The sequence below is a fragment of the Saxophila tyrrhenica genome (assembly GCF_035928015.1).
Source record: "Saxophila tyrrhenica strain CCFEE 5935 chromosome Unknown scaffold_1, whole genome shotgun sequence".
NCBI classification, from domain to species: Eukaryota; Fungi; Ascomycota; class Dothideomycetes; order Mycosphaerellales; family Extremaceae; genus Saxophila; species Saxophila tyrrhenica.
The window spans coordinates 2022802-2047899 of NW_027041733.1; the positions used below are offsets into that span (position 1 = coordinate 2022802).

The 25098-nt window shown below is 56.0% G+C and overlaps 10 protein-coding genes across 10 annotated transcripts; 5 read left to right on the forward strand and 5 right to left on the reverse strand.

The window, feature by feature from the left end:
• Positions 1-204: 204 nt before the first annotated feature.
• On the forward strand, positions 205-1203 carry RDH1_2 (short-chain alcohol dehydrogenase; the record flags this gene model as incomplete). The annotated part of the gene is made up of 1 exon (XM_064798147.1): positions 205-1203. The coding sequence occupies one exon, from the start codon at positions 205-207 to the stop codon at positions 1201-1203; it is 999 nt and encodes a 332-aa protein (XP_064664381.1).
• A 364-nt stretch (positions 1204-1567) lies between these two features.
• On the forward strand, positions 1568-3560 carry LTR77_000883 (uncharacterized protein; the record flags this gene model as incomplete). The annotated part of the gene is made up of 4 exons (XM_064798148.1): positions 1568-1613; positions 1675-1767; positions 1821-1965; positions 2027-3560. 4 exons carry the CDS (start codon positions 1568-1570, stop codon positions 3558-3560), a joined length of 1818 nt encoding a protein of 605 aa, XP_064664382.1.
• Positions 3561-4546: 986 nt separating this feature from the next.
• LTR77_000884 (uncharacterized protein) lies at positions 4547-5245 on the forward strand (the record flags this gene model as incomplete). The annotated part of the gene is made up of 2 exons (XM_064798149.1): positions 4547-4777; positions 4835-5245. The coding sequence occupies 2 exons, from the start codon at positions 4547-4549 to the stop codon at positions 5243-5245; spliced, it is 642 nt and encodes a 213-aa protein (XP_064664383.1).
• A 1116-nt stretch (positions 5246-6361) lies between these two features.
• LTR77_000885 (uncharacterized protein) lies at positions 6362-7380 on the reverse strand (the record flags this gene model as incomplete). The annotated part of the gene is made up of 2 exons (XM_064798150.1): positions 6362-7306; positions 7363-7380. The coding sequence occupies 2 exons, from the start codon at positions 7378-7380 to the stop codon at positions 6362-6364; spliced, it is 963 nt and encodes a 320-aa protein (XP_064664384.1).
• A 466-nt stretch (positions 7381-7846) lies between these two features.
• On the reverse strand, positions 7847-9818 carry LTR77_000886 (uncharacterized protein; the record flags this gene model as incomplete). The annotated part of the gene is made up of 2 exons (XM_064798151.1): positions 7847-8868; positions 8918-9818. 2 exons carry the CDS (start codon positions 9816-9818, stop codon positions 7847-7849), a joined length of 1923 nt encoding a protein of 640 aa, XP_064664385.1.
• Positions 9819-10823: 1005 nt separating this feature from the next.
• Positions 10824-12081, reverse strand: LTR77_000887 (uncharacterized protein; the record flags this gene model as incomplete). Its single annotated transcript, XM_064798152.1, has 2 exons — positions 10824-11730; positions 11795-12081. 2 exons carry the CDS (start codon positions 12079-12081, stop codon positions 10824-10826), a joined length of 1194 nt encoding a protein of 397 aa, XP_064664386.1.
• A 691-nt stretch (positions 12082-12772) lies between these two features.
• On the reverse strand, positions 12773-15649 carry LTR77_000888 (uncharacterized protein; the record flags this gene model as incomplete). The annotated part of the gene is made up of 2 exons (XM_064798153.1): positions 12773-13067; positions 13125-15649. The coding sequence occupies 2 exons, from the start codon at positions 15647-15649 to the stop codon at positions 12773-12775; spliced, it is 2820 nt and encodes a 939-aa protein (XP_064664387.1).
• Positions 15650-16307: 658 nt separating this feature from the next.
• On the forward strand, positions 16308-17945 carry LTR77_000889 (uncharacterized protein; the record flags this gene model as incomplete). The annotated part of the gene is made up of 1 exon (XM_064798154.1): positions 16308-17945. The coding sequence occupies one exon, from the start codon at positions 16308-16310 to the stop codon at positions 17943-17945; it is 1638 nt and encodes a 545-aa protein (XP_064664388.1).
• Positions 17946-18645: 700 nt separating this feature from the next.
• On the forward strand, positions 18646-23469 carry ARO1 (3-dehydroquinate dehydratase (3-dehydroquinase); the record flags this gene model as incomplete). Its single annotated transcript, XM_064798155.1, has 1 exon — positions 18646-23469. The coding sequence occupies one exon, from the start codon at positions 18646-18648 to the stop codon at positions 23467-23469; it is 4824 nt and encodes a 1607-aa protein (XP_064664389.1).
• Positions 23470-23586: 117 nt separating this feature from the next.
• On the reverse strand, positions 23587-24924 carry LTR77_000891 (uncharacterized protein; the record flags this gene model as incomplete). Its single annotated transcript, XM_064798156.1, has 1 exon — positions 23587-24924. The coding sequence occupies one exon, from the start codon at positions 24922-24924 to the stop codon at positions 23587-23589; it is 1338 nt and encodes a 445-aa protein (XP_064664390.1).
• Between the last annotated feature and the right edge of the window lie 174 nt (positions 24925-25098).

A 25098-nucleotide genomic window follows, 5' to 3' on the forward strand; every position in this document is an offset into this window, starting at 1 on the left:
ATCCGTCATAGCTTGGGCGGTCTTCTACTCAAGCGGCAGGGAGGTGAGACTGCCAGCGACTGACTTTGCGATATAAGAGTTCAGTAGGTCTTCCATCCTCATACATCCATCCCCTTCAAGCTCTCTACTTGCTTTCTCTCCCATACCCTACACTCCACCGCAGTCTCCTCTATCTAACGTCATTCACAAACCCCTCGTCCCACCATGGAAGTCTTGAAGCACTTCTGGAATCAATCTTTCTTCATACCCAAACCCACCCTCACCGAGACCAACCTCCCCGACCAGAAGGGGCGCGTCGTAATCATCACCGGCGGCTATGCCGGCTGCGGCAAAGAACTCGCCAAAATACTCTTCCAACGCAATGGCACCATCTATATCGCCGGCCGTAGCAGCGCCAAAGCGGAAGCTGCCATCGACGACATCAAGACAGCATTCCCAAAAAGCCAAGGCCGCCTTGAACCAATGCTCCTCGATCTCTCGGACCTGCGGACCATCAAACCCGCCGTGGATGCCTTCCTCGCCAAAGAAGACCGCCTGGATGTGCTCGTCAACAACGCCGGCGTCATGTTCCCGCCCAAAGGCAGCCTTTCAGCACAGAAACATGAAGTTCAAATCGCTACGAATTGCTTGGGTCCTTATCTCTTGACGAGGCTCCTTACACCCCTTCTTACAGCTACGGCAAAGGACTCCTCAAGACACCCCGGGAGCGTCCGCGTGACCTGGGCCGGATCTCTGGGTGTCGACACCTTCAGCCCCAGAGGCGGTGTCACTCTGGATGCCCACGGCGCCTACGTTCCGAGCGTAAAGCAGAACCAACATGAGAACTACGGCGCTAGTAAAGCCGGTAATGTCTTCCTTGCCGTTGAGTTTGCGCGGCGCAACCCCTTCGAGCAGAGCGGCGTCATCAGCAACTCTTGGAACCCCGGCAACCTTCACACGGAACTGCAGCGACATAACACGGATTTCGCGTCACGGATTGTCAGCCGTCTGATGCTGTTCCCAGCAGTTTTCGGAGCCTACACGGAGTTGTTTGCTGGATGGGCCGAGGAAGCGGGAATGGAAGAAAGGCACGGAGCCTATGTGATTCCATGGGGCAGGTTTGGATCGTATAGGCAGGATGTCAGGATCGAAGTCGGGAAGCAGGGTGGGAATGCCGAGAAGTTTTGGGATTGGTGTGAACGAGGGACGAAGGAGTTCTGCTGAATCACGAGGAATGGGGTGGCATACAGAGCGAGAGCTGGACGGGCTAGTTTCTCCGGGGATCATCTTCTATCATGTTTCACACCAACTTGAGGTTGTTCACGGCTTCAAATACCTCTTCATATCTTCCTGTACCTGGAAAAATGTCGATCGCCCTCAGCAGCTAAACCGATAAGCTTCTGGAGCAGTAGGATGCAGCGAGGGCAGGATCAGCGCGTGGGCCTGATGTCGACACCCGAGACCTGCATCCTTCGAAGGATTCATGGGATGTATCTCAATCCTGATCGAAAACATAAATGTACTGGTTCGTCGCCTACTAACTTGGAGCACACTTCGATGGCTTTGGGATATTGACTTGCATGCAACAATGGCGAAGGAGAAAAGACCCAACTTCCTCATCATCGTCGCCGACGGTAAGACATCAACTCCCACCTTTTCCGTCACAGTATATTAACTGAACCATTCCATCTCTAGATCTCGGCTACAGCGACATAGGTTGCTTTGGTTCCGAAATCAACACCCCGAATCTTGACAAGCTCGCACAGAATGGCGCGCGCTTCACCAACTGTTCGTTGCCCAATGCACCACTCATACCGTGCGCTTCGATTGACAGCGAACAGACTACACGGCCGCCGCCTGCAGCCCAACCCGCGCCATGCTCCTCTCCGGCACCGACAACCACATCGCTGGCCTGGGCATCATGAACGAGCAGAAAGGCATGGATCCCGAACGGTGGGACGTACCTGGGCACGAAGGCTACCTAAAGTCACTCTTTCTCCTCCCCTACCACTGCAGCCAAGCGCTGATTTTCTTTTCCCTGTGACAGCCACTCCGTCGCCGCCCTCTCGGAACTCCTACAAGATGGCGGCTACCACACCCTCATGAGCGGCAAATGGCATCTAGGTCTCAAACCCGAACATAACCCGCACGTCCGCGGTTTCGACCGCTCGTACGCGCTCCTTCCAGGTGGGTCAAACCATTATGGGTGGGAGCCGCAGCTCGATCCAAAGGAAGACTGGAAATTCTTCGGTGGCGGAACGACGCTGCTGTATACCGAGGATGGGGTGGAATCTGTGCCGGAGGCCAACTTGGAGGCGAATCCGGATGGTTTCTTCAGCTCGGATTCGTATACGGATAAGTTGATCGGATATCTTGATCAACGAACCGAAGATGAGAAGGAGAAGCCATTCTTTGCGTTCCTGCCTTTCTCGGCGCCGCATTGGCCGTTGCAGTGTCCGAAAGAGAGTCGGGAGAAGTATCGGGGGGTGTATGACGAAGGACCGGATGCGTTGCGACTTAAGAGGTTGGAGGCTTTGAAGAGGATGGGGATCGTGAAGGAGGATGTAGTGCCTCATGAGGTTGTCGCTCCTCCTGCTATTCCGGAGTGGAAGGATATGACGGAGTATCAGAGGAAGCAGTCCGCTGCGGCTATGGAAGCTTATGCCGGCATGGTCGACAATATCGATGTCAACCTCGGTAAAGTGTTTGATTACCTCAAGAGCATTGACAAGTTCGACGATACGTTCATCATATTCATGTCCGACAACGGCGCAGAGGGCGCTGCCTACGAGGCGTTCCCCGTCATGGGACCCAATTTGATGAGTATCATCGACGCCTATTACGACAATTCGGTGGAGAACATTGGACAACCGAATTCCTTCGTCTGGTACGGACCGAGGTGGGCTGCGGCGTCGACAGCTCCGTCGAGGATGTATAAGATGTGGAGCACCGAGGGTGGTATTAAGGTGCCGCTGGTCGTCCACTATCCCGGTTTCGACAAGCAGAAGCAGGGTGGAGAGTTGATCCGGTCGTTTGCCACTGTCATGGACCTCTGTCCGACGATCCTGGAACTGGCGGGTGTTCAGCATCCTGCACCGCAGGGTAGCAAGGGCGTGTTCAGAGGTCGTGAGGTGGTGTCAATGCGAGGCAAGTCTTGGGTTCCGTTCATGACTGGTTCAGAAGCAAGCCAGACAGCACTGGATGCCATCCACGACGGGACGACCTCCATGGGATGGGAGCTCTTTGGCAGGGCAGCTGTACGACAAGGCCGATGGAAGCTCGTGCATGTCGGACCTCCTGCTAAAGGTCGTGAGGACGGAAAATGGCAGCTCTATGATATTGAGCAGGATCCTGGCGAGATCGAAGACTTGTCCGAAGGGATGCCAAAGAAGTACGATGAGATGATCAGCATATGGGAGGAGTACCGGCAAGCCACGGGTGTCGTCTGGGGAATGTCCATCAAGTTCGGGTTTGATAAACCGAAGAGTAAGCCTGAGGAAGAGAGCGATGATCCCGTTACGCAGACTCAAGCGTGGATGGAGGTGCGGAAGGATAAGTCTCTCGATGACACAGACAAATGACAGCTTGGACGCCTCATAGTCCCGCTCCAAGGCCCTTGAGAAATAGTTGCTCTAGATGAACCCTTTCAAAGATGCGACGGGTGTCTAGCTTTCCGCGTGCAATGCAGCATTAGCAAAACCAACATCCATCACCGTTGTGCGTGCTTGCGCAGCTCAGATCTGCTCTAGAGCATGTCGTGACGGCGAGAGACCCTCAGAGGCCCCAGGATGATTCCAATCACCCAGCGCCTTGTCCGGAGCAGAGAGATATCGGAAGAAGTGATGAGACGGAAGATGAAGTTGCAAGTTGTTGTACCGCCGTTCAGTCGCGAGGGGAAGACGCGAGTCATGGCGAGACCACCGCCCCCTTCCACCCCCTCGCCCCTTCTTCCTCCACCCAACTCTCTTCATCTCCTTCGACCAGCTATTCCCAAGGCCTCGGACACACATCTCCCGACTACAGCACGTGGCAACGAAGCTATTCTCCAGCGCCTAGACGGAATCTATTGTTCCAAGTGCTCGCTTGCCAAGGTCGAGACAGCTTCAACATATCTGAAACCCGACCCTGCGGCATCACCAATCTCAAGTTGATGACAGATTTGTAGGAGCACAAGACCCGCCCGAACTCCAGGCCCGTGGATTGGACGCCATACCACGAAGCGCTATCGATAAAGCGGCTTTCTGAATCGTCTGGAAGATAGCGACGGCAGCTTGCGAGATCTGTACCACGATGGTATCTACTTCAAACGAGCATCGGTCTCCTGGCGCGGAGCCGAGGGTGAGGTGAGGATATATACAGAGATCTTCCCTTCTTCGCATTCCCTTCTCAAGAACTTCACGCTGTGCTTTTTCGTACGTCAAACGGTTCTCGTTGCCATTTGCTCTGTGAGCAGTCCATTCATTACCTTTCAAGTCAATCGTTACTGAGCACTGGTGCTCATCTGTCTACCAACAACCCAACACATACCAACCCATACCAACCAATACCAACCAACTCAATCGTCAAGATGAAGTTCACACTCGCCTTCCTCACCGCCGCCAGCATGGCCGCCCTGACCAATGCCCACGGCTACTTCACGAGCCCTGGTGCTCGCCAGCCAGGCGAGGCCTACCAAAAATCCTGCGGCATGCAAGCCTACTACAACATGAGGGGGTCCATCAACGGTAACATACAGGGTCTCTACCAGGTCGTTGCTGGCCAGGACGACTACAATCCCAAGACTTGCAAGCTGTGGAAGGTATGCTTCTAACACGGCCCCGAGAAATACAATCTCACCACACTAACACCCACCCAGTGCAAGGGCCTGAAATACGCCGACAACAAAGCCAACGTCCAACACTACAAGCCCGGCCAAACCGTTCCTCTCGAATTCGAAATCGTCGCTCCCCACAACGGCTACGCCAACGTCTCCATCATCTCCCTCCAAGGCGACGGTCACGTCATCGCACCACTCAAGAAGTGGTCCCAGTACGCCCTCAACACTGTCCCGATCAAGGAGAGCGAGGAAAAGTTCAGCGTCAAGATGCCGGCGTCGCTGGGCTCGCAATGCTCCAAGCCCGGGCACTGTGCAATTCAAATGTTCTGGAATGCGGAGAGTATCGATCAGACTTATGAGTCGTGCATTGATTTTACCCTGAGTGGCAGTGGGAAGAGGGATGTGGAGGAGATTGAGAGGGCGCATCCGAGGGACTTTAACAAGATGTAAGATGCTGGTGTGGTTGGTGAACGAGTGTGGATTTGTTGGGTCAGTGTGTTGGTTCACGTGTTTGTATTCTGTCGTCCGACTTTATTCGCAACGAGTTGACGTTACAAAACAGTGTGAGCTTTACGAACGACATCTTCCTTTTCGCCATTTGAACACTCATCTCTCGTACCCACGACTTCCTCCTCATCTCTTAGCTCTGCGGCAGCGTCACCGCCCCTTCAACTTCTCCCTCAACACCCGCCAAGCCTCATCCAATACCCCACCCTGGCCCTGCCTCTGCTCCGCACCGGCCTCCCCTCCATCGCCACCATCGCTTGCTTGCTGCTTCCTCGCCTCAGCCTCCTCAAACACCCTATCCCTCTCCCTCACATACCTTCCCATCACCTTCTCATTATCCGGCAACCTCAACTTCGGATCCCTCAACACCTGCATTCTCAGCGGCTGTGTCGGCGGCTTCATCCCACGATTTTCGTCGCTCCCGCTCTGGTGAAACCCGCTGTACTGCCCACCATACTGGCCCGAGCTGTAGGTCCCAGGAAGGCGTCGGACCGTCTCCAGCGGTCTTGGAGGTTGGAATCCGCAGTGCCAGCACGGCGGCAGGACGTCACCTGGTTTAAGTGTTGTTGGGAGAGGCGTTGGGCAGCGGATTCCGGTGAGTCTGGCGGCGGAGCAGGGGTGAAGGGTTGTTTGGTTGATGGTGCAGGCGGGGCATTCGTGGTGGGTTGAGCTGCACATGGTGCAACGAACATGTGCTAGGGGCGATGAAGGCGTGGGCTAAGGGGGGGTGGTTAAGAAGGGGGAGGTGGTCTCTTTGGAGGTGTGGGCGGCACTGTTGTCAATGTTGCCTGTCTTGTGTGAGGTCTTGTCTCGAAGGGCTAGCAGGTAGTCTGTTCATTCACTCGTGACGGCAAAGACCTTTCAATCGGTTTGTTATCAGTGAGCTCTGTTGCCTATGAGTGTTGTCAATGGATCAGGACGTTGACGGAGAAGGAACAGACTGAAAAAAGGAAGGACCAAAGAGCCTTGTGTATAGTAGAACAGCTTCAAGAACAAAAGCTCATCAACGTAGAATCTCATACATTCATAAACCCATCAGACACAAAGCCATCTCCCCGTTCAACCAAACACCAAAGTCCTAACCTCAATACTCTCCCGCCCTGGAAAATGCTCCTGCGTCCTCGGGTCATCGAAAGCCGTATGCGGCGTCCTGGCATGATCCTGACTATCATAGCACTGCAGCAGAATTCTTTCATCATTCTTCATCCCGCTCCAATAATACCACCTCCCTTTCTCCGTGAACTTCACCCCCGCCGTCTCGCCCGTTCGGTGCGGATACCGATGCTCTACCGGCACGATATCCTCATCCGGCACGGAGCGGGAGTCAGCGTAGGCGAGGGGTTTGGAGACGACGGGACCGTTGAGCGGGCGCCAGACGTTGATCAGACGGTAGCGGCCTTTGAGGAGTTCGGGGGATTCGGAGCCCATGTGGTAGTCGACGCGCTGGATCGCTGACTGTGTGGTTTGGTCGATGTGCGCGCGGTTGACGGGCTGGCGTCTGGCGTCCGGGTTGCTGCGGCGGACGGTGTGGTCGAAGATGAAGACGCGCTTTGCGCCTTCTACGTTGTCCAATAGCAACTTCTCAACTTCGGGGTAGTAGTTGGTCTTGATAGCCTCGTCGTCGGTGAAGTCCTTCTCCTTCGATTCGATGCCTGAGAGTGTGCCGAAGCCGTTGACGTTCATCTGGAACTCGTGCTCGCGGCCGCGGATGTCGTTGATGGTCACTTCATGGCCGTCCTCGCCGTAGTTGCGTTGTGGAGAGCCTTCGGGGGCTTGTTCGACGTAGTTCCATGGTGATGAGCCGTCGGCGGGTGGTGCGTAGAAGGTTAGGGTGGAGTGGGTTTCGCCGCGAGGAACTTCGATGTCGTTCGAGACGTCGAGAGAATGGGATTGGGTTCGGGTCGCTGTTGTGGTTGCCATGTCTGAGAGAAGGTCGTTCGGTGTAGTCAACCAGGTGGGGTTTGTCTCAATGAGTCTGGAGGCTGCAGAGGAGATGGAGAATGTCTAGATATTGTTTTGCAGAAGGACGTGATAAAAGCAGTGCGAAAGATGAATCCTACCGAAGATGTCAAGGACATATATATGCAACTCAATGTGTATTTCAAACCATTGCTGACGGCATCAAGACTGTCGTCATGCCGTATTGCCGAGTTCGGTTGTTCTCGAAAGTTGCGGGGATAACAACGCCACCAATGGCTCCAGTCTTGGGTCGTTGCGTGCTCGGGTGGCGAAGGCTGAATTGAGCTGTAATCACCTCACGTGCTTCTCCGTGCGTCCCGTCTGGTTGTACCTTCCGGTATTCAAGTTCGCTCGGACTGGACCTCACGGCTGTTGAAGGCGAGGAAGCCCGCTGGACAAGAAGTATTACTCATTACTCTAGTAGCAGGTAGCGTTCCCAGGAGACGACGTGGTATCTAGCATCAACAGCAACAAGCAACAAAACGCTCAGAAATGCTTCCCCATGGCCCTCATACTTTCATTGCCGTCCCATGTATCCCATCCCATCCCATCCTGTCCCGTCATATGCTCATCTCATCACAAACCCTACGCCGACCTCTTCACCACAAACACACCAACCTCAATCCCATGCCTCGGCCCCTGCCCAGCGGGATACGGCTTCTCCGCCACTCCCTTCAGCAACTCCTGCAGCAGCTCCGTCGACGTCCGCGGCCGCTCCACATGCGCGTTGCTGCTCCGCGTCTGCGCCTCCCGTGCGTACCGCGTCACCGCCTCTCTTATCCGCGGCTTCTCCTGCTTCGTCCACCAGCACGACGCCCACGTCGCGCGGTCCAGCATCACCGTCTGCCGCGCCGCGTAGGCGAGTGTGAGGTGCGGGGTATGGTGTTGTTCGAAGAGGCGTTCGATCGCGGGGCCGCCGTGGGAGATGCGGGCGAGGAGGGTTTCGAGCTGGTGTTGGAAGGCGGCGTGGTCGGGGAGGCGTTCGACGGCGGCCATGCCGCCGAGGGTGGTGGCCATGGAGGAGGAGAGGCCGTGGACGACGCCCATGGTGCGGAGGGTGGGGTCGAGGACGGGGCTGAGGTATTCTCTCATAAAGGTCTGGCCGCCGGTTTTGGTGGGGTAGATGAAGAGGAGGCTGCCGTTGTTTGTAGAGAGTTCTCGTAGTCGGTCGACGAGGATGGACTGGCCTTCGAGGCGGAACATCTCTTTGAACTCGTTTGATGATGTTGGTGGTATGTATCGCTCAACAATGCTGATGTCGACTGACGACGGCGGGACGACTGTGCGAGGCGACCTAGGCAGCTGCGAAAGGTCTTCTTGGTAGTCTGCAATCGACACTGCTGAGTCGAAGATCTTCTCGGTGAAGTAGTCAGTGCCCCCAACAGCCGGACCTGGTGTGGAAGGTGGTGATCTGGGGAGATCAGCGAGGTTGAAGCGGCCTGGAATCGCGTGAAAGACATTGATCCATGACTCCACAGCAGTCGTTTCTTGCTGGATAGCGGTGATGACGCTGGTGAAGACGTGCCCGTTAGGCGATGGACTGGGCAATGCATGCGACAGGATTCGGAGACCGCTGTTCGGTATAGGTGCAGATCGCAGGTCGTCGACTGATGTGCGTCAGCGAAGGACAATAAGAAACGCTGAAAGCGGACTCACCAATGGTGTGAAGAGCACTGTCAAACCACAGCGGAGACTGACCAGACCCTAAAGGTCCCGACAGAGGCCGTCCGGACCCCGACTGGGCATTCTGTGCCCCGGCCCGACTCTGCTCTGAAGCCGAAGGCCTCCCCAACGGCTGCTCATCCGCGAACGCCACCGGCCGATCAACAAGCGCGGCATGATTCCAATCAATATCAGGCACCTCCTCCGGCGGCGTGAGCGGATCGCCAATATACTGCGCCGGCGACCTGACACCCGTCCCCGGCAACTTCTCGCTCAGCGGGTTTCGAACTGCGGGAGCAGGCAGCGGCGACTCCAGCTTCATCCCGCCCAGAGTGCTGGTGAGATCCGCCGTACCCTCTGGGAGTTCCAGCGAGCCAGGCGTGAGGTCTCCAGCCGGCAGACTCTCCAGCGGCACGAGTCCGTAGCGATCCGGATGCGGCGCGGCAATACCCAGCATATCGAACGACGGCAGCTGGAGATCCAGTCGACTTCTCCGCGAGGGCAGGGTAGGTCTCGCCTCATGCGTAGGAGCCAGAGCGCCGCCGACAATCATATTCAATCCAGGCTCCAAGATGTCGTTCGCAGGTGGTGTGAGGACGGCTTCCTGGCAGATGGTGTCAGGTTCGGCCGAGACAGCAGACTCCCACAGCTCATTTCTAGGTGTAGTAGTCACAGTAGGGGCCCGAGGGCGAGAGGAGAAGAAGTTGGTGTTGGTGGTAGACTTAATAGGCAGCCGCTCGAGAACCGGCGTATTCACAGCACTACTGCTGACACTGGCAGGCGAGGGAAAGGCAGCAAAAGCGGCCGCGAACTGGCGGCGGCGTGCATGTGCGCTTGCATTCGTTGTTGCGTCTGGGAGATCCGGTGCGTTCCTTCTCCCATCCGCATCACCCATGCGCAAGGGAAGCCGCAGCTGGGCCAGCCTGCGGTCAGTCGCGTGGTGGTTTTGGTGTGAGGTAAGGGCCAAGGTCGAGATGAAGGCGGGGGCTGTTTCCAAGTCGGCTACAACGAGAAGCACATGGAAAGCAATACAGAAGCCAGTCGTAAGTGAGAGTCGAGAATGGTCACGTTCTCCGAGTCGAGTGGTTCAGCGGGCAGTAGAGCGAGAAGTGTGTGTGGTTTGTCAAACGCGAGAGTTGGGCGCAGTGTGTGCTGCGCTTCCGCGACGGCGGCTTGGTCGGAGATCAATCGTGACAAGGCCTGGAACCAGATGGAACGAGAGTGGTCTGTGGGTCTTTGCATGTGCGCGCAAAATCCAAGGTAACCCTGCACCGACCCCCGCTCTGCAAGGACACGTTTTATTATGGGAAGTGTTGCTGTTCAGTGTTCAGCACGTTGACTTCTTCGAATGTGCTTATCACATGTCAAGACTGATTCGATATGCCGTCGATCTGTTGTTGTCGATCACCCCGGGGTAACGGAGCCTTTGTCCGACGTCGCAATCAAGGTTTTTCGTATTGGGCAGCACCAAGGAACGACCTTGAACGACGAATGCCTGAACAACTCCGACGAAACGTACGCGGGGTTTGCAATCCTTCTATTACGGTATTCGAACTCTATCAAGCAGCCCCATGACCGGCCTCCCGGCTACGGCAACGACTGGAATCTATTGCTAGGTATAGAGGTACAGAGTATAGTACACAGAGTTCAACGCACAACGTCCAGCCCACGCCCGTTTGACCGTCGTGCCGCAGAGCCCCTTCATGCACTTCAGCCACTATAATTGCTGATCCCAGGCCTATAGCTCACCAAGCACAGCCCCATGCAGCCAAGCGAAAGTGTATCATACCCACTCGCGATATCATTCCTCCGACGCTGCAAGGAGATGTGTAGACCGATCTCTTCACGGCTATGAAGGTGCAAGCAAAGGACTACGGACCTGGAGACGCAGGGAGAGGAATTACGCCCACTTGCCGAGTAACGCCATGATAGCCGCCCCCAACAGCACCGACACGATCATGAAAGCCAGCTGCTTGTCATCATCCGTTCGGTCCGGATTGAACAAGAAGTCTCTCGCGATCAACTCCACGAACCCGGTATAGATCAGGATGCCCGCCGACGTCGAATCCAGCACTCCCGACACAACACTCGCAGTAAAGCTCCCAGCGTTATACGTTGTCCGCACGCCGAGCGCAATGGCGATAGCAATCGGCGTCGTCAACCCATAAGCCGCACACAACGTCCACGGCATCCATCGCAACTTCCTAGGAAACGGGATGGCAGACAGCCGTGCGCCGATTCCCAGACCTTCGAACGCCTGGTGGAAGACGATGACGGGGTAGAGCGACGGGAACTCTTCACCCGCCGTCCCAAGCGTCAGCCCGATGATGACGCTGTGGAAGATGACGCCGAACTCGAGTATGAGGAAAGCCGCGATCTGCTGGCGGAACGCCACGTGCGCAATCTTGTCTTTGGCGGAGTCGATGCTGTTGTCGTCGTAGCTCTCGTCGGGCGAGGCGTTCTTGTGCTCTCCCGTAGGGAGTGGAGCCATCATCTGCCTGTCTTGGTCGGCGGAGTGGAGACCTTGGTGGGTCGAGCGACGACGCGAGGTGTTGTACTTCATGGCGGCGGCGTCGACGGAGCCGTGGTGGTGGTGATGACCGTTCTCGATCTCGAGCGGGCTCTCGCCGCTGTTATGCGGCATGCCGTACTTCTTCTCCACGTACCGTTCAGCAGCGAAGCCCAGCAGGAACGTGAACATGGCGGACGTGAGCGCGAGCGCGGGCGGCCAGGCGTATTGGTTCCAGCCGGCGGTCATGCCGACACATGTCGCCGGGCCGATGGCATCGTAGCCTGGTTGCAGAAGGCTATCACCGCATCAGCACATGCCCTTCACCACCAAGAAACCCGGGAGTGAGGTAATGTACTCACTGAATGAACGCCGTCGCAATAATGACCCCAGCACCAAAGTATCTCGCGAAGAGGTACACGTACAACGGCACCTTGAACTTGCTCGTCCGCGTGGCCAACACGGGGAAGAACGTGCACGCCGTCGACGTGACCAGTATCACGAACAAAGCCGACACCCGCGCCCCAAGTCGGCCGTCATACTCGTTCTCGCCGGCATTGAGGTAGCACGTGATGGCTCGCATCATCGCATCGTCGACGTTGGTGAGATCCACGCTGGTCGGGTCGCTGATGCCGTAGTTGTCTGCCATAGTCGCTGCTAGGATGTCGTTTCAAACGAGTGTCGGCGTTTTTAACGAGGTACTGTAGGAGTAGGAGATGCAGCGATCTAGGTGCGTCTGTGTGGTGTTCCTGCAAACTCTGTCGACGCAATTAATACCCAGCGCCCGTGCCCTTCCATCACGGTAGCACACGACGGCGTTGCTTCTTCCTCGCGCGGGTGAGAGAGGCAGGCACTAAGTTTTCGAGAGGACATTGATGTCCGCCTTAGCGCGGACAAGACAAAGGATTTGAGCGGAATGAGTGGGGCTTTGTTGGTATTGTCGAGAGATATGTGGGACGCTTGCACGCGATTTGGTGGAGAGCCATGTGAGCGTCATGTTGTGGCCACGCGATGGGAACCGTGGTGTCGGGCTTGTGATCTCAGGTGTTGAGGTGAGTGGTGGAAGTGTGGTCAAGCAAGCTCTGAGCACCAACATCACCACGATCGCGGAGAAGTCACCGAGCGAGGAAGCTTGGCATCAACAATCCCCAGGAGGCTGTATATCTACCGCTCACTACCTTATCTAGATGTACTCCCAAGCAGCCCCTGCTCAGCCCAAGTTGCAATGAAGGGTATCACCAAAAAGTACCAAAACCTCAACCCCTTCCACAATCCAGCCTCATGTTCATCCTAAACCGCATAACCCCATCTCTCATAACCCTATCCCCCCTCCTCTTAACTCAAGTCCTCTGATTAAAGAACCAACTCCCCCTCTTCCCCCCAGTAGCACCACCCTCCTGCTGCCCCTGCGCCTGCAAACCCGCAAACGTCGGCACCACGGGCTGACTGCCACCAGAATCCTGTGGTCCTCCTCCGCCACCTCCACGCAAAGGCTTCGCGATGCGGCCGAAAGGATTGTTCGCAAAATTCGAGGCAACGCCGGCGGGAGAGGGTTGGCCACCGACGAGGCCGCGGGTGGAGCCCTGCTTAGCGGCTTCGAGGCGTTCTTTTACTGCTAGGAGTTGGGATTCGAATCTGTCGCCACAACAGTTAGTGGGAGAAGGAGGTGGTTGGAAGGGAGAGGGGACGTACTTGTGATTAGCAGACATCAACTTATCCTGACTCTCCGCCACCAACGCCTCTAACCCGCGTATCCGCTCGCCACGGGCAACGAGTTTGCGCTCGGCGATGGCGACTTCCTTTTTCAATTGCGCGTTCTGCTCCACCAATTGGCGCTGGACGAGCGTCAGTTGTTCGAGGTTACGTTCCAAGAAGGCGAGTTTCTTCTGCTGCTGTTTGCTGTTTGAGCTGCGCAGGATGCTGTTGTATTGCTCGCGCGTGCTGTCAAGAGAGATCTCCAGCTCCACGACACGCTCGCAGCGGTTTTGCAGGTCGCGCATGAGGGACTTCTTGATCGTGTCGAAGTCGGCGAGTTGCTTGTTGAGGGTTGCTCCATTGGCGCCGTTCACGGCTTGTTTTCGTAAAGCGTCCAGTTCGCTTCGTAGACGGTCGCTTTCTGCTTGTTGTCGGTCGAGGGCATCTTGGAGGTCGGGAGAGTGGGAGGTGCCGTTCTGCTGGTCTGAGAGGCTGTCGTAGAGTTGTCGCTTGATGTCCTCGACATCCCCTTCCGAAAGATTGCGCTCGAGGATGTTCTGGTAATCTTGCTGCAGCTGCACGAACTTCTGCTCGAGAACAGCATTTCGTGCACTGTCGGCATGGCCGTTGGCGCCGATGTCTGCTTGTCGGACCACTCCTTGGACTTCCATCAAACGATCTTTCAGCGCCAGAAGCTCATCTGGCGCAACAGCCTCGCCACTGTCCGCAATGCCGAGCAGACTCTCAACCTGCTGGATCATCTCGCGAATCTGCATCTCGTTCTGCGACATCATGCCGTCACCGAGATCGAAGCTGGCCATCATCTGAGCCATACGCTCCTTCTTGACCTTCTCCTTCTCGTCCAGTGCTTGCGATGACTCCGCCGCAGACATCTTCGCGTCCAGCAGCTGAGCCTTGACATCGTCGAGTTCATTGGTGAGCTCTCCATTTGCCTCCTTAAGCGAGTCCATCGTGATAGCCGCCTCCTTCGTCTCGAACTCGAGCTTCTCAAACTGCATCCGCATGCCCTCGATATCGCCTCTCTGCTTCTCGTTATCTCGTGACACGTTGACGTGCGATTCGCGAAGCTCCTTCAGCTCGTCCTGCGCCGTCTTCAAAGCCCGGTCCGCAGCAGCCAGCGCAGACTCCTTCTCCGCCAACTGATCCTGCAGCTCATTCTCCCGCTTCAAGAACTCCTCCTTCTCATCCTTCTCCATGGGTATGCTCGGCGTGCCCGCCCTGTCAATATCCATCCTGCTATCCGGACGAGGCGTACCCGGCGTCTCCGCACCTGATCTGAGCCTACTAGGCGTTGCAGACCGTGGCGGCGCCTGTGATGTGCTGCCTCCCCCTTCTTTGATACCGGGTGTCCATTGCTCTTTCGGCACTTGCTCGCCTTTCCGCCATACGCTGACTTCGCCTTCCAGTGACTTGATGTATTCTTCGAATGTGGAGACTTGTGATTGCGCCTTCTTGAGCTGTGCTTTGAGCTGGGCGGGCGAGAGCTCCTCGTTGATCTTGGCCTTCTGTTTGATGGTCTTTGCTCGTTCGCCGAACCGTAGTGTCGATAGTGTCTCGGCATCGTTGTAGCTAGATGGTGAGCAGTTGACGATGAGCGTGGTCCTGGAGTTGCCTCCCAACGACTCTTGTAAGATACGCGTGAGCTTGCTGTCTCTGTACGGGATATGGCTGCTCTTGCCGTCCGTGAGCGCGTTGATGACATTGCCGAGAGAGGACAATGACTTGTTGATCTTCTTCGCCTCCTCAAGCGTCTGTCCAGAGGCGCCAGTCTTGCCCACCTTCTCTGAACCAGCCAAATCAACCAAGAACAGCCGACCAGATCGCGCAGACCCAGATTCAAGATTCTTCTGCATCACCTCGATCACGAAAATGGAGTGTGATCGCGAAGACTCCTGGTTCATGTTGGTCGCCGCGACTGCCCTTGCCTGCCCACCTTTCTCAATAATCGTGTAGACCTCGCCCACGTTAGCCACGTAGAACTCATTCAGACCCTTGACATACACCCCTCTCGCCTTGTCTTCGTGGATGGGTAGATTGCTGTTCGTTGGTACCAGCAGATCTCGAATCTGCTCCATGTAAATCTCCATGTAGCTAACCTTAACCATAAACTCTATCGTGCCATCGCTCCGCATGATGCGGTCAAAGATCTGCTCCACGATGCGCGGAATGATACCCTTCTGCTCGCCGTCTTCAATGTCCGCGCCCATCATGGTGTATGTCTTTCCTGACCCAGTCTGACCGTACGCGAAGACCGTGCCGTTGTAGCCGGCCAGCACATCGTCAACCGTGTTGCGGATGGAATAGTCGAAGACATCCTGCTGTCTGGTAGTCGTGTTGAAGACTCGATCGAATGTAAAGGCACCGCTGGGGGCTTCGTTGGAAGTGAGGGTACATGTGTCTTCGCCCGTGAACTCTACACAAGGGTCGCTTCCTGCTGCTTGCTCGATCTTGTTCTGCGGTCGGAAGCGGGCGACGACTTTGATCGTGTTGGCGGATGTCATGTTTGGAGGTGTTGGGCGCACAAGGCGCTGGTTGTATGGTGCTTGTCCAGTAGGAGGTAGGTGCTGGTCGGAGATGCTGTGATGTTTATCACTGTTCCTCAGGAGTGATTGTGGTGCCTCAGCGAGCGCCCTATCCCCGCCCACAGCTGTATGTGTTGATAAGACACATGCAGGTTTTAGCGATCGGTACTTGGTGGAGTTGCTCTTGTCGTATGTCAACGTGCAGTGAATGATGCTGTGTCTCAGTGAGCATCTCTTGTGTTGTCACTCCCCGGCATCTCTAAACATCCTAAGATTTAAGCTAAACCTTAAAATCTCCCGCTGCGGTTGTTCCTGCCTCGCGCCGAACGCGTGATATCCCGCCCTTCTTTCTTTCTCCAACTTATTGACCTTACTCGAATATCGCAATTCATTTATAGCACACTATCCACGTTTATGACCATGCACGACACACTCACCGGCGCGCGCAGATCAATATTGCGGAGGCGGCGGCAGACATGATACGGCCGGCATTGCCAGCCCTCATCAGCACAGTAGTGCTTGCATACAAGAACACGACCTGAGACAGGTAAAGACGCGAGGCTGTGCGGTCGCCCAGTCCTTTCCTACCTCTCTCTCTTGCTATCTTGCTGTCTTTCCAATTTGCTTTCTCGCAGCCATGCAACACCATTCCTTCCCTGAATCCCCTTACACGTATGAACCGCTCGAAGATGCTGCCACGCACATCAGGATTGTCGAGGTCGCAGCCCAGCGTACGACCCTTGAAGAGCTTCGCGAAGCACCGCAATGCGTCCTGAAAGCTGTCGCTATCAAACAGAAGCCGAAATACACCGCACTATCTTACTCATTGGGCGACGAAGGTGACCAGAAGCCTATCGTTCTGGATGGCAAGCGAAAGCTTGTCACGAAAAATCTCTACGACTTCCTGCAGCAGGCCATCCTCGATCTTCACGATGCCCATGCCACCTCCAAAAGCTATTGGATAGATGCGCTTCCGACTGATCAAAGCGACCAAGAGGAGAAGAAGCACCAAGTAGCAATGATGGGCGACATCTATATGATAGCGAGCACCGTCCAAATATACCTTGGTCCCGCCGATGAGGACACCCATCACGCATTCGACTTTCTGGGGTATTTGGCCAAAGGACAAGCCAGTGTTGACCCGCAACGCTCAGGAATACTACAAATCAGGGTCGGGCTCAGCGTGGACCGGAGACTGACCTGTATTCGCAACCATTATGACGAGACTCTGGGTCCCCTGAGAGCGTTGCTCAAACGTCGCTGGTGGAGGCGGCTGTGGGTACAGCAGGAAGTTGGCCTGCCCAAACCTCGCCATATTTTTTTGAGATGCGGTATCCTCCATTTGAGGTGGGTCAAGGTTGTTCTGGCCAATGATGCCATTCTCTCAACTCTGAAATATGCGCGAGAAGTCAACATCGCTGCTGGCCAGCCAAGGCCTACCCGGCCGCAGAATGTCATCGAAGAGCTCGACTGGTGTTGGTCACGCATGCGACAGACATGCATCAACGGTTACGCACCTGCCACGGGCAAGGACAAGGTCGAGAATCTCACAATGGCTCACCGACTCTCTATCAAGGCTTGTAGTCCAGACCACCGACTGGAGGCTTCACTGCCGGTCGACCACGTATACGCAATTGTCAGCATATCATCGGACATGGAGTGGAAAACCGACTTCTCCGCCTCAGAGAACTCCAGGCGGCGCTGGCAGACCCTTCTCAATACACGAAAGTACCTGCTCGACAAATCCGACTACTCCAACGCAGACCCCGAGGGCGTGCAACGTCAGCTTCGCTTTAATGTGGCGAAGTACCTGCTAGACGCCTTTGGAACCTACACTCTCGGTCTCTGCAACGGCGTCGACGCTCAGCCCCCATCATCCTTGCCCACATGGGTCCCGGACGTCTCCGTGGAGACTTTGAGATTTCCCATCTCAACAGAGCCGCCAGCCAAAAGTCGATTCTTAGGCAGCCTCGGCCTGCAGTCTCCTTTCCTGTACGAATTCCACAACAATCACCTTCTTCTCCAAGCAAAGAAGGTAGACACCTTACTCGGCTCTCCAAATTTTCCATCCATACCAGCCCACAACAAAGAGAGCGCAGGAGACTATGCCCTCGCTTGGCTCAGATCCTACGCCCACTTCCTCGCCGCTACCCTCGAGATTCAACCTGGTGCTGTCGCGGGCGGTGGCTGGAGGCTGCCGATCTGCAATCGTACGCCTACACTCCCGCACGCCCAGCTCAATCATGTCGCAGACTGGCAGTGGGCTTTCAACTAGCTGCTGGGCGAGGCGAGAGGGATTGCGTCTGGCGATTGGAGTCTAGCGGCGGATCATTCTGCTAAACGTGTTTCCCTTATGGTGCGGAATCGCGTGCCGTTCGTGACGGAGGATGGGCTTCTTGGAATTGGGCCGAGGCGGTCGAGGCAGGGTGGGGAGTGAGGTGCCGCTGGTCTTGAGGCCGAGAGGTGATGGGGCTTACTGGCTGGTTGGAGAAGCTGATGTTTATGGGGTGGAGTGTGGGAAGGTGGTGAGGAAGGATTCGAACGTGAAGGAGATTACATTGGTCTAGACTGTTCATATGCATGGACAAATGCTATGTAGCGCCTGATTCATAATCCACATCTGGGGACAGTAGCTGTGGTGAACTTGTGAAGGTCTTATTAGAGAGTCTGGATGAACTCATACCCTGCTTACCATAACTCCGCTTGTGGCTCGCGCTAAGGCCGGTGCCTGCATACGAGCCTCCAAAAGTTTTTGATCTTGAAGCGGTCTGTAGATGACTCGATCCACAAGTCAAATAAAGAATCATGGTCATTGCGAGAATGCGTAGGAATTGACCTCGAATGCAGAAGCAGCGCCTTTGGGACTTCCTCGACCTACACTCCATCCAGCTCCCTCTCGGAGACGCAGCGCCGTTGTTCGTGTATGAGCAACTGGTGAGCTAGGACGAACAACTCAAGAGGAGATATACTACACCATGGCCACCAACGGCGAGACCTCAGCAGTTGTCGTGCCTATACTGGGCAAAGACAGCATCATAGTCGACTACGGCCTCTGGCGCCAATACGTCGTCGCCGACATCCTCCGCAACGTCCCCAGCTCCACCTATGTCCTGATCTGCGACTCGAACCTGGCGAAGCTGGACTATGTGCCGCTGTTCAAGACGCGCTTTGAAGCGGAGCGGGAGAGCTTGGGGAAGAGCGAGGATGAGGTGAGACTATTGATCTATGACCAAGTCAAGCCCGGCGAGACGTCGAAGAGCAGGAAGACGAAGGCGCAGATTGAGGATTGGTTGCTGCAGCAGGGATGCACGAGGGATACTGTCATTCTGGCACTGGGAGGTGGTGTCATGGGAGATCTGATCGGTTTCGTCGCCGCGACGTACATGCGTGGTGTGCGGTTCTGCCAGATTCCTACATCCCTGCTTGCGATGGTGGATAGCAGCATCGGCGGCAAGACGGCGATCGACACACCACTAGGAAAGAATCTTATCGGTGCTTTCCACCAGCCCGAGAGGATATACATTGACCTCGCATTTCTGGAGACGCTGGATAAGCGGCAGGTGTGCAATGGGATGGCGGAGGTCGTGAAGACGGCGGCGATTTGGGACGAGGATGAGTTTCAGCGGTTGGAGGAGAACGCGGATGCGATTATGGCTGCGTTAGATAGGCCGGCGGGGCCTGGGCGGTTTGAGGGGGTGGAAGAGTCTTTTAAGAGGATCGTGCTGGGTAGTGCGAAGGTGAAGGCGGAGGTTGTTTCGGCGGACGAGAAAGAGGGAGGGTTGAGGAATCTGTTAAATTTTGGGCATTCTATCGGACATGCATATGAGGCGATTCTGACGCCGGAGATATTGCATGGCGAAAGTGTGGCTGTAGGGATGGTCGCAGAGGCCGAGCTTGCGAGGTATCTGGGTGTGCTGCCACCTGGCGCAGTTGCGAGGCTGTCAAAATGCATCTCGAGCTACGGCCTACCGACATCACTGCAGTCGAAGCTGATCACCAACCGAACTACCAAGAAGTGTGAAGCTGACGAGCTACTGCGACGCATGGCTGTCGACAAGAAGAACTCCGGCTCGCAGAAAAAAGTTGTGCTTCTTTCGGCCATCGGGAAGTGCTACGAGCCACAAGCCACCAAGGTTGCAGACAAGGACATCCGAATTGTCCTCACGCCCAGCATTGCGATCAAGCCGGGTGTACAAAAGGGGCTGAATGTTTCCTGCAAGCCGCCCGGCAGCAAGAGTATTTCGAATCGTGTCTTGTTGATGGCCGCTCTGGGGCAAGGCAAGTGTAGGATCAGCAATCTATTGCACTCGGACGACACTCAATTCATGCTTTCGGCCATTGCTAAGCTTGGAGGAGCCACGTACAGTTGGGAAGACGAAGGCGAGACGCTCGTACTCAATGGTAATGGCGGCGCGCTCAAGGCCAGCTCCGACGAGATCTACATCGGAAATGCTGGAACCGCATCGAGGTTCCTTACCACTGCGGTTTCGCTTGCCCAGGCGACATCGAAGGCTTCACACACCGTCTTGACCGGCAATGCACGCATGCAGGAGCGCCCACAAGGTCCTCTCGTCGATGCGCTGCGATCGAACGGCGTCAGCATTGACTACATGAAAGAAGGCAGCCAGAGCCTCCCGCTTCGCATTGGCGCTGCTGGCGGCTTCGAAGGCGGCGACATCGAGTTGACGGCGAAGGTGTCTTCGCAGTACGTCTCATCCATTCTCATGTGTGCACCTTATGCGAAGAAGCCCGTCACGCTGCGTCTGGTCGGCGACAAAGTCATCAGTCAGCCGTACATTGACATGACGATTGCCATGATGGCTTCCTTCGGTGTGCACGTCACGCGAAGTAAGACTGAGAAGAACGTGTACCACGTGCCGAAGCAGAAGTACGCCAATCCCGCCGAATATGAGGTCGAGAGCGATGCAAGCAGCGCTACGTACCCGCTGGCTGTTGCTGCGATCACTGGCACGACATGCACCGTGCCCAACATTGGCTCTGCCTCGCTACAAGGCGATGCGAGGTTCGCTATAGACGTGCTGGAGCCGATGGGCTGTAAGGTCAATCAGACCGAAACAAGCACGACGGTCACGGGTCCGCCCATGGGCGAGCTGAACCCACTGCCGCAGGTAGACATGGAGCCGATGACTGATGCGTTCTTGACAGCGTCTGTCCTTGCCGCTGTGGCGAAGCCTGGGAAGCATGGTGCTACTACCAGAATTACTGGGATTGCGAATCAGCGGCAGAAGGAGTGCAACCGCATCAAGGCTATGCATGATGAACTTGGCAAGTTTCGGGTGGTGTCGCGGGAGCTTGAGGATGGCATCGAGATCGAGGGGCGAGGGCTCGACGTGAGTGAGCCAAGAGGCGGCGTCCACTGCTACGACGACCATCGCGTTGCTATGAGCTTCAGCGTACTTGGCCTCGTCACGCCTATTGAGACGCTGATTCTGGAGCGTGAGTGCGTGGGTAAGACGTGGCCTGGCTGGTGGGACCAGCTGCATCAGCTGTTCAAGGTTGAGTTGGCGGGCGTGGAGCCGAAGCACAGCCAGAGCAACGGGGTGTCAGCGTCGAACGGAGTAAACGGCGTCTACAACGTCGGCGAGGTGAAGAAGAGCATCTTCATCATTGGCATGCGAGGAGCGGGTAAAACCACGGCTGGCGGCTGGGCGTCACGGATCTTGGGTTGGCCGCTTCTCGATCTCGACACAGAGCTCGAGAGAGTGGAAGGCATGACCATTCCTCAGATGCTGAAGGGCAATGACTGGGCGGGCTTCCGACGCAAAGAACTGGATGTGTTGAAGACTGTCATGAAAGAGAAGCCAAACGGACACGTCTTCGCTACAGGCGGTGGCATTGTGGAGACGCCGGAAGCTCGGCAACTTCTGAAGGACTGGCAGAAAGATGGTATGGTCTTGCTCGTCACTAGGGATATCCAGCTCGTGATGGACTTCCTCCAGATCGACAAGACGCGCCCAGCGTATGTAGAGGATATGATGGGCGTCTACCTCCGTCGAAAGCCTTGGTTCGAGGAGTGCAGCAATCTGCATTACCATTCACAGACCGTCGATGAGAGCGCGACGATTGCCGGCTGGACAAGTCCATTGGACGACTTCACCAGGTTCTTGTTCACGATGACTGGGCGCAGCGAGGCGCTGGCGAAGATAACGAGGAAGCAGCATTCGTTTTTCATCGCTTTGACGTTGCCGCAGGTGGATAAGGTAAAGCCCATCTTGCCTGAAGTGACGATGGGCTCGGACGCTATTGAATTGAGGGTGGATCTCCTGGTCGATCCTGATGCTGAGGACGGACTGCCGACTCCGGACTTCTTGGTCGAGCAGGTGGCGCTGTTGAGAGCTTCGAGCACGTTGCCGCTTATCTTTACGCTGCGGACGGTATCGCAGGGCGGAAGCTTTCCAGATGACGATACAAAGCGTGCTTTGGCGCTGTACAGGATCGGATTGCGCATGGGCTTCGATTTTGTGGATGTCGAGCTCACTGCTGCGCCGAAGTTGAAGGAGTTTGTGCTGTCGCATCGCAAGATGTGCACGATTATTGCTTCGCATCATGATCCGAATGGCGCTTTCTCGTGGGCGAACGATGCGGAGGACTGGCGGCCGTTCTATGAAGGGGCGAGAGAGTTTGGGGACATCGTCAAACTCGTTGGTGTTGCAAGATCGTCCGAGGACAATGATGATCTGAAGGCGTTCAAGAGGTGGTCGGCAGCCGAGCATCCGGAGGTGCCTTTCATCGCTATGAACATGGGTGAGATTGGCAAGATGAGCAGGGTCAACAATGGCTTCATGACACCAGTCTCGCATCCAGCGCTGCCCTCCAAAGCCGCGCCAGGGCAAGTGTCGGCTGCGGAGATCAGGACAGTGCTGGGGATAGTTGGTGAGATCGCAGCGAAGAAGTTCTTCCTCTTCGGCAAACCAATCAGTCAGAGCAGGAGCCCTGCGCTGCACAACACGCTGTTCCCGTTGACCGGGCTACCGCATCAGTACGGGCTATTCGAGACCGACAAAGCCATCGACATTGAGGAAACCATCCGCAGCCCAGACTTTGGCGGCGGCAGTGTAACCATCCCGTTGAAACTGGACGTCATGCCCCTCCTCGACGCCATCGATCCCGCAGCCAAGGTCATCGGCGCCGTCAACACCATCGTCCCGCAACAAGACATTGGAGGCCAGCAGACCCTCACCGGCTACAACACCGACTGGCAAGGCATGGTACTCGCGCTCCGCAACGCCGGCGCCAACGGCTCCGCCGGCGTCCTCACCGAAGCCGGCATGGTGATCGGCGGCGGCGGGACAGCGAGAGCGGCGATTTACGCGCTGAAGAATATGGGATATAGCCCTATCTACCTCGTCGGACGCAACAAGGCGAAGCTTTCTGATCTCACGCAGAGCTTTTCGGAAGACTACAATATCCGCCTCCTCAGCAGCGTCGACGACACTCAGCGGATACCAGAAGGCCAGCAGCCGACGGTAGCTATCGGCACCATCCCCGGCGACTCGCCCATCGACCCTCAAATGCGTGAAATCCTCGGCACAATCTTCGAAGTCGGCGTGACGGCTCCGAACACCGCAGGCGTGAAAGCTGGGAACGTAGGGAAGGTGTTGCTGGAGATGGCGTATAAGCCCGCCGTCACGGCTCTGATGGATTTGGCGGGGGAGAGTGGGTGGAGGAGTGTGGCTGGGTTGGAGGCGTTGGTCGGGCAGGGGATTCATCAGTTTAGGCTTTGGACGGATGTGGTGCCTTTGTTTGGGGTGTCGAGGGGGGCTGTGATGGGGAAGTAGATTAGATGGTGGCGGGTGGAGGAGAGGTGGGTGCGAGCAGGACTGAACGTAGGACAGACAAGTGGGAAGAGATTTGACTGCGTTCGAGCGAAATATGTATACTGTTATATCAAAAGTCTACACTGTTTTGGACGTCGGTCCTCTATTCTGAAGACACTTCAACATTGGCCCCACAAGGTGCTGGCTTCCTGTCACAAGCGTCTGCAGACCTCTGAGGGCACTCTGCTGTTCTGCTGCAAGACTTTCCACCAGGTCACGTGCCCCTTGGACTGTAGGCCGGTCCCAGATAATTGTCTCGGGAAACACCTGCCTCCAGACCTCGTGGAAGGCACCACAATCATTCGGAGGCTTGTAACCTTTCTTCTGCTCCGATTCGTCGTACGTCGTGAAGACGACGTGTGAGATCTGCGCTCCATTGCCTTCCAGCGCAATTGCCAGTGCCTGAAGTAGGCCCACCGCATCTCTGGATTCAGAGATGTGGCTGAAGACCAGGACCTGATCTGCTGAAGTGCTGGCATCGAGCTCTTTGCCGGCTTCGACGAACCACTGCGCAGCTATCTGGACGCTCATTTCGTTGTGAGCAGCGTCCAGGAACCAGGCCACATTCTCTGCTTGGACGATCTGGAAGCGGCCAGGCCAGCACCATTGCTGCACTCCAAGGTCTATATCTTCCTGAGTCAACGTCTGCCTCTCTACCGGACTCCTTGCAGCCAGCCATGCTTCAGTGGCAGCAACAGCGAGGGAAGCATTTTCCTTCTGAACACTGGGTTTCAACGGCAAGGCGCCTTTCGGAAGTCGAGAGTCTTCGCCAATGAACTGAACGTGCTCTCCCTTGTCTGCGGATCGCCGCTCAAGCACCTTTGCAGGCGCAACGTCCTGCATAGTCGACAGTGCCACAGCACCAGGTTTAAAAATGCCAGCTTTGTGCCATGCGATGTTCTCGATAGTCGGGCCGAGCATATCGACGTGGTCCAATCCTAAAATCGTGATGGCTGTGACGATAGGTTGTTCGATCACGTTCGTTGCGTCGTACTCGCCACCGCTGTGTGTTTCCACAACCGCCACGTCGACGTTCTCACTGATGAAGACGTGAAAGGCAAGAAGTGCGTAGAGCTGGAGGAACCGTGGACCTCGCTCGACCACTGTTGTCTTCTCGTCGGACGTCGCGTCTGATAGTTGAGGCAGCCTGTCGTACACCTCAAAGAAGTACTTCGCGAAGAGGTCACGGTCCAGAGGCTGAGCATTGACCCGGATTCTCTCCTCAGGCTCAATAAGATGAGGAGATGTGTAGAGACCTGTTCTACTAGGGAAGCCAGTTCTTCTGCCGTGGGCTCTTAGGAATGACTCCGTGAAGGCACAGGTGCTGCCCTTGCCTTTGGTTCCGGCAATATGGACGATGTTCAAGGCATTGATACGTTCAGTCGCATGGCCGAGCATCTGTAGCCATTGCGACATGCCTTCAATGCTCGGCGTTCCCCTTAGATCCGGCGTCCGGCTTGTAGTCGACGGCCCCTTGGCACCATCTGGCCTTGACGACGTAGGCGTTGGCCTGGCCCGTCGCCGTCGGCCATCGATCAACTCGAGAGAATTCTGCCAACGATCAGCACTTCTTGTTGTCAAGTCGACTTC